Below are 12,822 nucleotides of genomic sequence, written 5' to 3'. Positions count from 1 at the left end.
TCTTCCTCACCCCACTTATGCAATTGGTTATAAAGTCTTGCTCCTACCTCTGTGGACAAAGACGGATATAGACTACTTCTCTCCATTCTCACAACCAATACCTTGGTCCAAACCTTTATTATTTCTCTCCTGAACCAAGGAAATAAGATGCTCTCCTGCTGCATCTCACCAGATCAATTCCCTGATTCTCATCAAATGGCTCAAACGCTTCTCCTCAGCTATGCCTCTCACTATTGTGCCCCAACTCAGTTTCACAGACTGGCCCAAATTTCCCTTTCTAGCTCCTTCTACATTCTCATCCCTTTATGAACTTTAGGGTCTAGCTGTTCTGACCCTGAACTCTGTTCCTTATACAAAGCAAGCCTTTTCCCATATCCACGGTTTGTGTGCTGGATGTTTTTTCTCACCATTAATTCACAATATCTCTTTTTTCTTTCCACAAAAGCTTTCCTGGTCCTCCCAACTGCTAGTAACTTTCTTTCCTAATCATTAGCATGTATTTCTTTTGTAGATGCATCTATACATTGTTTCTCCTTATAGTTATTTTTGTATTCCTAATTCCTATCACAGTGTGAAAAATAGTAGGTGATTAATGTACGTGTTGATTGACTGATTAATTAGGAATTACAAACCTTAACCTGACATTGATAGAACATTTTTAGCATGAACTTGAAAAAAGGTACCAAAACCTAATCTCCCTTCCATTTTGTATGAATCTATAATTTAAAAAAAAAAAAAAAAAAAAAAGGCCTTTGGCCCAAAAGCGAATCACTTATTTGATCTGCCATCCTTGTCTGGATCCAATTTTAGCACCTTGCCTGAGCTGGGCATAACAGGAAATTAAATATACTCAGTATAGGAAAGGATGCAATTAAAAAAGCATTGGAATAATTATTATGGATACATTTGCACATTCGGTTGGTTTTCTAGCCTGGTAAACGTGGCCCTCTCTGGTAAGTCAGTGGAAGCAGAGCACAAGTTCAGTGTGGGCTAACCATGTGTTCTTTGTTCAGCAGTCATTTCCCCCCTCTATCCATGGTGCTACAGCGTATTAGAACTAAACATCTAAGAAAATCAACTTTGTGCATTTGAAGGCATTAAGCAAGGCAAATTCTGTACAAAAATCCTTTGTTAAGTCTTTCAACCAACAGCCAGAAGAAGAGACAGTTTGGTTCCACTATCCTAGTAGGTGGGCTAGAGCAAAATCAGTCCTCATAAGAGCTGTGGAACCCAAGGGCTTGACTGCAGGATCTCCTGCCCCCAGAGTCATTAAAAAGAAGTCAGAGATTCAACTATGGTTAGGCAGACAGCCATCAGGAAGCAGACAAATGAACCAAATGATCTCTGTGTTGGCTTTTTAACTTGATAGTATTAGAAAAAAGTACATTTAGTCAGGATCAAAATATTCCATCACCTAACAGCCTGGGTTTTATTTTTTAGGAAATATGAAAAATAAGCACTTTTTCCAGTTAACATGTTAACAAGAAAAAATGAACAGAATTCCATCGAAAGACTTTGGAGTCAAGGGACCTGGGAGGTTGGGGTTATCCTCCAAGATCTCAGTTCTCTCTCCTGTGAAATGGGAGGTTTGGATGATTCCTTATTTTATGACAGGGATGTTAGGGACCACGTGATATAACTGCCATTAAAAGAAACAGGAGATTTTCCCCAAGGTCACACAACTTACGGAAAGATCACAACTCTCTCCATTTCTACACCAGACCTGGTTGTACTAGGTCCTATGACTACCATTGAGGACTCTGCTTCTCAATTCATGACCACAAATGAGGAAGACAGGGTCAGATTGCCAAGAATTTTAATTTGCAAGTAGCTAACCAACAAGCATTGAAAGCGAGCTGGCCTGTTGTTAGGAGAAAACATTTAAAATCACAAAATGAAATCCATTCACACACTTGACATGAATGCTTGATTTAACTGACAACAAGCTAAGTAGTAACGACAGTAATGATTACTCTTAAAGTAGGCAACATTTAAAAAACAAACAAACCAACAAAAAAACAATTCTTTTCTTCTTTAAATACATCAGCTGAAATACCAAAAGTATTTACAATGTAGAATTAAGCAACATGATATAAAAGCTACTTGTGAAATATGTGAAAATTTAATTTGGTTTTTACTATGAATTTGTCTAATATATAATGTGTTGTGGATCCAAGCAGGTGCTTATTTCCTAATTCTACAGACTGAGGAGGCAAGATGAGAGCTTGTCCCTTACACAGGGTCTAATAGTCCAGGCTGTAGGTCAATCAGGCTGCAGTTTCACCTCCTGATTTTTGGAAACTTTGCTGCTAATTCATACTTCCATCAGGAGGTGGTTCGGGGAAAGGAAAGAATGACATAGATGCCAATTTCAATATTTATAATTGAAGGACAATGGGGAAAGAAGTTAAAGTTAACTATTTCAATGAGATTTCAGGATTTTCTGTAGAAAAACATTACACAGGCCTCTGCTCTCAGCATGGTTAAATTAGCATTGGCTAATGGATATTGTGGAGATGAATTTGACAGGTGACTGAGGCTGCCCTGGAATGGATGATAGCAGAGGACCTGCTCTTAAATCTCAGTTGGGACACCTGCCATCCATCTGACCTTGTTGGACAAGCTATCTAACGTCCCTGGGCTTCAGTTTCTTCATCTATCAAATGAGAGAGATGGCGCTGATAGCTTCTGATATTCCTTCCCATGTCTACTTCTGCCATGATTAACCAGACATAGACTCAAAGAATGAATTATGTCTTCAAATGATTAATCCCGATAACATACTTTTTTTGGAGATGGGATAGGAGGTCACTTTACTTAAAGGGACTTGCTTTTTCTTTATCTGCCTCATTTTCATTTCAATATTATCAACACACAAATAAGGGGAGAAAAATGGGAAAATGTTCCAAGTGTCAAAATAACACATGCTTATCCCTAATAGATGCATAAGATGCTTATTAAGGCAAGTATTTTCCTATGAGATGAGAAAGGAAAACTAGAATTCATTAAAAAAAAAAAGAATGACAAACACCATAACAATTTCCTCTTGAAAACCCATTGCTTTTAAAAACCTGGACACTCCTGTATGTTAAATAAATTCAAGAGCCTACCTTAAGCACACAGTTGCTGTTCACAAGGAGATTCCCTGGCTTAATGTCACGATGTAAAATGCCGGCAGAATGAAGATATTTCAAACCTGAAACAATAAACGAATTAACAGACACTTAATCTTATTTCCAAAAAATGAGAGACTCTGAAAACTTTTTCTAGGTATACAACAAATTATCAGGTGAGATTCTAGGCTGTTCCCTTGCAAGTAATAATGAGTAAGATGAAAAGGGCTGACCCAGGCCCATGGCCACTCACCCATCTTTATACCTACACCCACACTGAAAACACTAGTTTTGATTACATTTAAATACAAAGTCACTCAAAAAAATCATTATGGGCTTTCACTCTTTAGAAATTACTTATAATTCATTAAATGATTGGAAGCTAAATCCAAACAACAGTATAGATTCTGACCCTAGAGCTGGCCTGACCACTCTTGATTGCCCACATGGCTCCCCCTGGAAACAGACAGTTCCCTGAAATCTACTTTAACCAGAAGAAATCGAAGTATAGCTTTTCTTCTTCTCTAGAATTTATGAATAATAATGGTTATAGGGTTCCCAGTCTTGGAGGGGAAGCTTTTAAATTTTCCTAAAGAAAATATTAACTCTATTTGCTCAAAGAAGAGAAAAAAAAAATCTCCTACAAGGAAAAAAAGGTTTCTGTTGCCTTTCAGCTGAGTCACACATCTTGTCTTACATCAGCAAAACTCAATTAAAAGAAAGGATTAATATCCAGGCACCAATTCAATAATTAAAGAAATTCTTCATGTTCATCCTGGTCAAGCCAGCATAGTCATATCTTGCCAATAAACCTTTCTGGAGAATCATTTAGACATCTAGTTCCATTAATTCCTCATCTGCTTTGTGGGGCCAGTGTATATCTCAATAGATTCTTCTGCTTCTCATGGTGAATTCCTAGGCCACAGATACACTTAAAAACTCATAGTCCTTCTCCTGGTCATCCTATATAACAAGGAATTCTTCCCGATTTTCTTCTTCCAAATCAACTTGCTCCAAGTGACAAGTGGTATTGTTCCATCTTCAGCTTCACAGAAGCTCAATCAAGAACTTCTCAGCAACCTCAGAGCCTTCAAGGAAACATTAAACTTGGTAACATGCGTATGTCAAAAATGAATTGCCTGCTGGAGCAGGAAAACCTTGGAAGGCCAGGGTAAAGGATGAATGAAAAACAGAACTTTCACTAGAGATTGCTATTTCTTTTCCTTCAGACATCAACTCTTACCTCGTAAAATCTGATAAAGAAAAACTTTGACATGATCTGAGCTGAGTGGTTGAGGAGAGACGATAATTTTATGTAGATCACTCTGCATCAATTCTGTGACAACATATCTTTGGGTATGAAGTTAAGGAGAGTTCAGAGAATGCCACTCATAATTCCAGAAGCACTTGCTCATGCTAAGAAAAACTTCTACTCTCAACACTGCAGCTTTAATGGAAGAAAACTTCATGATGCACATATAAGAGTCAGAATTCCACCTTTAAAGATATGGAAGACTGACACAATTAAGTTACAGAATTTACCTTTGGTAGCCAAAGCAAATTATGCCCATCTTTTCTGCAACATAAAATGGAAAAAGGCCCAAATGACTATCCCAAGGGCAAAAGACTAGACCCAGGAGCATTCTCTGAATTTCACACGAAATACATTTGGAAGTCTCATTCTAGCCCAACTAAATATTGAAGAAGAGAAAATTTGCAGTCTGATCTAAAGGCAAAGTGTTCCTCTCTGCTCTGGGTCTTCTCTGATTTATAAAATGGAACGGATGGTACTTATTTATGTGTGTCCATACTTCTTTTTCCCAACCAACTCCAGTATTTTAATTAACTTTTTCTTCAGTTCTTTGTATGTTTATGTAACTTCCCTAAGTAAGATCCTGGAAGATTGGGACAATAGCTTCTTGGCATCCTTTTCAGATTTCACAAATGTTGAGAGCTCTAGTGTGAGAGTACTTTTTCTGTTTCCATAAGAGCTTCCTTTTTTTCCCCATCTGAACTGTGGGGGATGCCAAGAAGCTATTGTCCCAATCTAGTGTCCCTGAGTTAGATAGGCTTTAAGATGTTAATTCACTAGTAAGAGTTCACTGGATCATAAATGTGGAGCTCAAAGCGCTTTGGAGAGGATTTTGTTCATTCCCCTTATTTAGTACATGAGGAGACTTAGGAGAAAAAGGGAGGGGAAGAGAATGACTTGTTCAGTCACTCAGGCAGCCAGTCAGTCACATACAGAACTTTAGAATGGATAATTAAGAGACAATGGAGAAGTCCCTTTTTCTTTATCTGTAAGGAAGGGGCAAAATCATTCCCAGACATCCAGGCAGCAGAACCTGAGCCTGAACTCTGCCTCAGACACTCACCAGCTTGGGGACTGTGGGCACCCTCACTTCTCAGGGTCTCAGACTTCTGTAAAGCATGAATAAAACCACCTACTTCACATAACAATCATGAAGATCTATGAGGGGGCATGACCATCATCATTATCTGACCTGAATGATTTCACCAGAGGACTTTCTGAAGTGAGGATTATGGGCTTAACTGATGGTCTCTAAAGATTCCTACTGGCCCAGGGACTTACTGAAGTCAGCTGGGCATTCCAATGAATGTCTGCCAGATTTCCCTAGTCCTAAGCCACTGAGGGGGCCACACAGGGAAACAGGCTAGCCCCAAACAGTTCTCGGGAATCTTCCTTTTGCTCTTCCACCATCCCTTTTCAGACACAGCAACTGCAGCGGTGCTGTCCTCTCTTACTCCCTGAGTCTGGACAAGAGACAGGAAGAGAAGGAGCTGTCAGTCAAGCTACTAATCATGGTGAGATTTTCTTTTGCTCCTTCACTTTTTCCCATTCCAACTTCCCAAGTACAGACAGTTCTCAGTTCTTGTAAATTCACTTTGTGCAAAGAATTCTGAAAGAAATCTGCATTTTCCCCAAACCCTATGTTAAATTTAGCCTGTGGTGCTCCTTCTCCATTCCTGTCCCTTGGTGCAGCATTCTGCCTCCCACCAAAACAAACCACCCTCCAAGTGAAAGCAGGTTTAGGATTAGGTTGGGGACTTGGCTAGTGCCTAGAAAAGAGACTTTGTCCCCAAACCTCATTGGTATGTGTCCAGTGTTCCTGTATCTCACGTTACTTATTCTCTCCTACTTGTGTCTGTGGCTGCCCTGAGTTCTTCCTCTTGGTCCCAACCAGGTCCCCATATGGCTGCTGGCCCCTGCCCTAGTGTTCCTTGAAGGCTCTTGCTTCTCTGTCTCTAGCCTTTCCTTCCACAAGCACATGGCCCCCTCTCAGTCTCCCTCTGTCCCTTCTACATACCCATAGTCATATAAAAATCACTTTACATGAAGGTCTAGGGAAGGGTCCACTTACATAAAGGGAGAACCCTTTGTAGTACAAAGCGCCCCCAATGAAAAGCCCCACAGTGAGCAACTAAAGAATAAGGTGATTTTGATGGCCTGGGTCCTCTGGAAAATCTTGTCTGGTAAGTGTTCAGCAGTTATCTTAAAAACCATTTAAGTAAACACTGTGCCATTCAGGAAGAAAACTAATGTTTGGGCCCTTAATCCCAGGAGAACCTACTATTAAATCTTATTCTGAGAACTGACAGTTTACGTACTGTTAGCCGAATTAACTCATAATTCTGCTAGGCTGGTTCCAGCAACACCAGGAAACAAACTCCAAGAAAAGGAAGAGAAGAGAACCAGGAGAAAAGCCAGCCTTGCCATCCCCAAAGCCGGCGCTGTCAGTTTCCTTAAAAAGGCTGCCCTGCATGGCCCATCTCGGCTGTCAGCACAGGCACGTCTGTGTGCTTTCAGCTTCTGCCAGGGCTGGGGGTGGAAAAGCAGGTGATCGTCTGCAGCCTTGCATATGCAGCAGCCGAACGGCCAGCCGGGCTGCAGCACTAGAGCCCTCCCTGCTGGTGGTGACAGCTGGGACGGATGCAAGCATGGAGAGGAAACATCTTGATTTTCCAGGGATCAGTTCGAACTGGCAGTGCTGGCACTTGGGAAAAACTTGTTTTGACTTAAAAATGGAACAAATTGATAAGAGAGCCAAACTTGAAGACTAAATATGAAACAGAATGTCATGTGTTTGTGTGTGTTTCCCCCCTCCTATCTGTAACCATATTTTAAATAGAGGAAGGAAGGAAAAACACTGGTATGGGGGTGGGTGAAATGATCTATTGTTCTGAAGGGATGTTTTCTGGCTGCTTGAAGGCAGATGAGCAACTCTGATTGATTCAAGTTGCAGACTAAATAGAAACGCCGCCAGGTCACCACTTCTGAGTTGTGCAGGCTGTGCTCTGGCCATCCCTCTTCTTTCCCCCAAACTCTGACTCCAGGGCACACAGGGGCTGCTTCAAATTGCCAGGAGTCACTTTCTAGCCACTTCTCTCAAGCCATGCTGCCGGGTCCGGCTGCCCCCCGCCCAGGCCAATTACCCTCTGGGACCCTTCCACTCGCATCTTATCCCATGGCTAGCCTGAGTCAGAAGATGCTGTGCTCTAGGAGCAAACAGTTCAAAAGAAATGCTGAGATGTGCAAATGTCACGCCATCTTCGACCCAAATGTTCAAATGGACTATTTATGTCTGACACAATTGGCCAGGTCAGCTACAGATGTACACACCATACTTGGATGCCAACAGAACGATGTCATTTTGGTTCTTTTTGAGTTCAAAGGACCACAACCAACCCCATTAGAATATAAACTACTTAAGGGCAGAAACTGTCTTGTTTGCTTGTATCCTCAGGATCCAGGAGAGTGCTGGGCACACAGTACAGTCATAACATAATACATTCCCTGTCTGAATGCAGTAACGTGGAAGATTCCTCACCATCTATACAGATCTGGGTACCTTTCTGTGAGAGTCCCAAATTTGCTTCTCCAGAGCAAAATAACAAAATTACTAGTGGTCTCACATGGTAGGACCCTTCCTCCATACTGAAGCCACAGAGATACACACCATTCCAGATGAAATATAAACCAATACCATTCTCATCTCTGCTCAGCACAAATAACCATGATGTCACCAATCTTCTCTGGCCTCTGACCTGGAAAAACTGCCCCAACCTGCCCCATAGCCTCTCCTCCACAAATAATCATGGTGGTGGTATTAAAAGCTGTCTCCTCTCCAACTTAAGTCAGGAATACTTTTACTTTCGAGTACCCTCTGTCCTTATTTCCCCAAAGATGGCTTTTTAAAAATAATCAAAAACAAGAGATTTGGGAATTATAAAATTAGAACTGACACAATGGCTTTAGCTCATTTATTTAACATATTATGTTATCTTCTACAGGTTATTTAGCAACAGCAACTATAGTCAATTTTATTTTGGGGGTGTCTATAATTTCACTGGTGGAGGAAACTTCAAGATAGAAGTTACCTGTGGTCATACAGCCAGTGTCAAAGGCAGCTCATGAGCCTATGCCTTTCTGACTGTGAGTTTATTTCTCTAACTCCTAGCCTCAAGGTATTTCAAAAAAATTGCTTACTATGTTTAATTTCCTCCAAATATCTTTAGAAGAATGCAGCTCTCCATGTCTACTTTTGTGCCTCCTACAGCAAGCCAACCCATGCAATTTAAGCTTCACTCTTTGTCACGGGCACAGACACCGCATTTTTCATTTTCCTCAGCGTTCTGCTTGCAATCTCTTGACAAGACTAGGTTCCTTTTTGAAGCTATCCAAACCGTCACTTACTGAAAGTAAGTGTGCCTTATGAAGTCTTTACAAAATAAAAGATCTCTTGATATTTTTCATTTAACAAAGAAGTACCAAGCAAACTCAACCATTTGATTTTGTTAAGCAAGGTCACAAATAACAAACTTCTAGAATGAATATGCCCAGAAGTAACACATGTTACTCTCAGAAGATTTTTGCTTTGCTCTATTACAAATCCTCCCAAAGTCTCACTCTCCAACATAATGTCTCCCAGATGTCTCAACTAGTTGCCATGCCAACTAAAGCAGCTTAAATTAAATGAGGGCCTGGAAAGGGACCTGCATCACTCCAGGTCTGGTGCATGTTAACTAAAGCACTCTTGACAGGGGCTCAGAGGTGCCATTAACTTGAACAGCAGCTATCTGATGACTGTCTCTGGGTAATTTAATGAAGGGCTCCCAAACAAGAGCAAATTCAGGCCTTGCTGCCTCTAAATGGGACAGCCTCTCCAACAGCTGGTGCTCCTGCCAAGGCCTTTCAAGTTAGCACTGGGCAAAGATAAAATCTGGGACCAAAGTTAGGGCTTTCAGAAGAGCATTAACAGATTAAACATTTCTCCCTATTCAAGTCAGTCAATAAAAATATGATCATTAAAAACACACTGGGCATTGTGTGCCAGCTCAGAGTTCTAACCACCTCAGCCATAAAATAAACTGCTGCTGATTGCAGTAATTAGTTAAGTAGTTGCATAAAATATAGATTACAAAATGTGCTGATTTGATACAAAACAACTATTGAGGCAAATGAACAATAATAAACAGGGAGTCTGATTCCTGGGGTGCCCTAGAGGAACAATAAGGCTTCCCCCCCATCTAAAAAGCAGATTCATTTTTCAGGAACTTTTTTTTTTTTTTAAATGATCATGGAAAAAGGACCTATTCTTTTTTTTTTTTTTTTTTTTTTTTTTTCCCTTTCATTAAGCCAAACTGGAAGCAGGCAGGCTCACCTCTATTCCACAAAGACCCCAAAGTATTCTAAAAGGGGGAGTCAGTCACTCTAAATCTAGGACTCCCAATTTTCCTTTTAATCAAATTAGCAACACAGGAGAAATATAGAATCTGAGAGGGAAGAGAGTATTAAATAAAGCTCAGAACCAAAGACTTAGGCAACCCACCAGCATCTGAAGCAATCTCTAGGAATACTTTAGCACTATTTACACCATCTTCCCTTTAGTGAAGTCTGCAGGCCTCTCCTCAGAATGAGCTTTTAAAATGCAAAAAATACATAGGATTGCACAAAATTTATATTAAAATAAAGATTGTCCCCCCCCATCCAAACTCACAGATCTCCTGAAATCCCTCTAAGACCCTTTGGGGGGTCTGAGGATCCCAGGTAAAGAATTCCTGCTCTAAATGGAACTTTTCTGTGATTCTTCTTCCCTTTTATCTCTTTCCATTCTTCCCTCCTCCCTACTTTTCCTATTTATTCCTTAGTGCCTCAGACTGAATACTTAGACATTTATTCTCACTAGACATTGCTTATCTATCATTAGGAAAATCCAGACCAAATTAATGAATTCCATTTTTTTTCTTTTAAAACAATATGGGTTTTTTTTTGTTGTTGATATTACTTCATTTCAGAATATATTTCTCCCTTTACCTGTGACTCATCCTTCATAAGAATTTTTTTTTTAAAAGAAAAGCAATTCAGTAAAACCAGCCATCTCATCAGTCAAATATGACAATGCCCGCAATGCTGCACACCTACAGTCCCCTCTTCTCCCACCCCCCACAAAGAAGGAAGGAAAGTGGATTTCTTAGTTCTTCTCCAAAGCTAAGTCCTTGGTCCTAACTTCAGTGTTCAGTTTTGTCTCCTTGTTTTCCTGTATATTGACATGGTTGTTGTGTATGTCATTTTTCTTGTTTTTCTTATACTCTGGAGGCCACACGTGAATGAATAAGAAAGCCAGAATCTAGGTCTCCTGATCTTTAGTCATACATAGCCTCTCTCCAGATCTGTTTTCTTATCAATAATATGGGAATAACTTTTCTCAATCTACCTTCCAGTGTTGCGTCAAGATCAAATGAGATGATACACAATTTTTTTTTTTTAAGTCTAAAGTATAACACAAGTGCAAAGTATTGACATATGAGCTCTTACGTAAGAAGAGGGTTCAAAAGGATTAGAAGCTATATGGGAAGAGAGTACACTTTATGTATTCACTAAAAGTCTAGCAGATTCCTGCAAAGTATGCTTCTCTAAGTCCTTAGTTAAATCATTTAGAATTATTCAAGGCCACATGGGATCCCACAAAGAAGCTGAGTGACTTGTCGAACTTTCCACATTAATGCATGGCCAGAATCAGAGGCTAGACCTCCTGACCTCCACCTGTCTCCATTTGTCAGTTCTATCATAGGCTGCCTCATCTAGTTCATAAAAAGTTCCAAAGCTGAATTTTTTTTTTTTTCATGCTATTACAATCTGTTACTCCTAGAAGGGACTTAATGCAAAAATTGAGTCTATGACATCAACTTTTGAGAAGCACAGAACCGTGCCGCCTTTGGGGACTCATACCTGAAGCTCACAATCTCGGCTCTTCACCATCATGAAGCAAGAACAAGCCCGCCACACTGAGGGAGACGTCCTCAAATTCTCACAGAAACTATATGTCGCCTAGGCGTCACTCATCACAGTCCCACGTGGCTATTATCGTAGAAAGCAGTGAAGTGAGCACAACAGCAGCCACATTTAACAGCCACACCCCACACACTAAAAGTCAGCCCATAGAAAACACAGAAATGCGCTCCCCAATACCTGTGCCCTCGCATTTACCCAAAGTGCTGTGAGCCTTCTGTACCATCATCAGATTTCCTATCAAGGGAGAGGATGTCATCTGCTTTAGGGTCAGGGTCTCTTTCCAGGTTCTGCCAATTCTCCTATTTGGCAAGGAATGCTACAAGTTGGTTCTAGCACTATGTGCACTATGTCAGAGGGCAAGTGGGTGCCAGAGCCAGAGGATGAGATAAAAGAGGCCCTCTAGTACAACCCCTTCATTTTACAGAGGAAGAAACAGGCTCAGAAAGATTAAGGGCCAAATTCACAGGGCAAAATGATTAGCTGTCAGACCTGGCCTTTTGACTCCCCAGAACAAGCACTCACTTTTGTTCTTTTCACTTAGCAAAGTACTTGGCACACAGTAGGAGCTTATACTTACAGAATGATTATATTCATACCATGCTACCTGAATTTTAGTCTTATTTCTTATGTCAGCTTATGCCAAGTTACAAGCTCAACGAGCCACTAGGACTGTTTCAGGATTAGATGAAAACTAAAAGGTCTGATAGCTCCCGTGTTTCTCCAATAGCTTCTCAAGCTGCCCTATTTGTGCACAGAGCTAGTGGGGATGAGAGGAGCATCAGCTAGCTTCAGAAATGGTTATGCTAACAGAATTAACCAGCAGCCCACCTGTTCTATGGAGGTTGTGGGGAGGGCTCTGCCCAGCCAGACCACGTCTGTCCTACTGTATGGTCACTTCTAGACACCATATTCTAGGAAGGCCATTGACAAGCCGGGGCACAAAGGGGAACCAGGAGAGTTCAGGGATTAGCCAGCATGCCATTACCTCATCTGAAGCAGCCAGTAATGTTAATGAAGCTGGGAGAAAAAAAAAGACTTGGTGGGGCTGAGAGCTGTTTGTCAAGTTCTGTTCGGGCTCATAAGAAATATCAGGTGCAGAAGGACACATCTCAACTTCTAACATTCAAAACTATTCAACAATGCAACAGGTTGTCTGGGGAGCCAACAAACAGTTCCCATGTACATGGATGACTGTTTGCTAGGGATATGGCCAAAGAATTCTAATTCAAATAGAAAGGAAATTGGAGGTTCTCTGAGACAGCTTCCAACTCAGAGATCATGTGATTGTAATAGCAGGATACAATTTTTGCTGTGAAAGTCCTAACACACAATAATTCTGGGTTTCTCTTCCAAATCTATAGAAACGAGCAATGTCATGTTAATAGTCACTAGAAG

At 40.7% G+C, this 12,822-nt stretch overlaps 1 protein-coding gene across 3 annotated transcripts in view; it reads right to left on the bottom strand.

The window, feature by feature from the left end:
* Positions 1–12,822, bottom strand: part of NLK (nemo like kinase) — a 129,658-nt gene that overhangs the window by 24,896 nt on the left and 91,940 nt on the right. For all 3 annotated transcript variants that reach the window (XR_012481462.1, XR_012481461.1, XM_074263677.1), the window contains exons 4-5: positions 4,357–4,463; positions 3,111–3,196 (exon numbers count right to left, since the gene is read on the bottom strand). Coding sequence is in view for 1 of the 3 variants with exons in the window: in XM_074263677.1 (XP_074119778.1) it covers positions 3,111–3,196; positions 4,357–4,463 (193 nt within the window). In the remaining 2 variants the exon portion in view is untranslated. The remainder of the gene's footprint in view (positions 1–3,110; positions 3,197–4,356; positions 4,464–12,822) is intronic.

This window comes from Sminthopsis crassicaudata, chromosome 4, assembly GCF_048593235.1.
Source record: "Sminthopsis crassicaudata isolate SCR6 chromosome 4, ASM4859323v1, whole genome shotgun sequence".
NCBI classification, from domain to species: domain Eukaryota; kingdom Metazoa; phylum Chordata; class Mammalia; order Dasyuromorphia; family Dasyuridae; genus Sminthopsis; species Sminthopsis crassicaudata.
The sequence above is the reverse complement of the archived record's forward strand: the minus strand, read 5'-3'. Positions and strand labels throughout refer to the sequence as shown.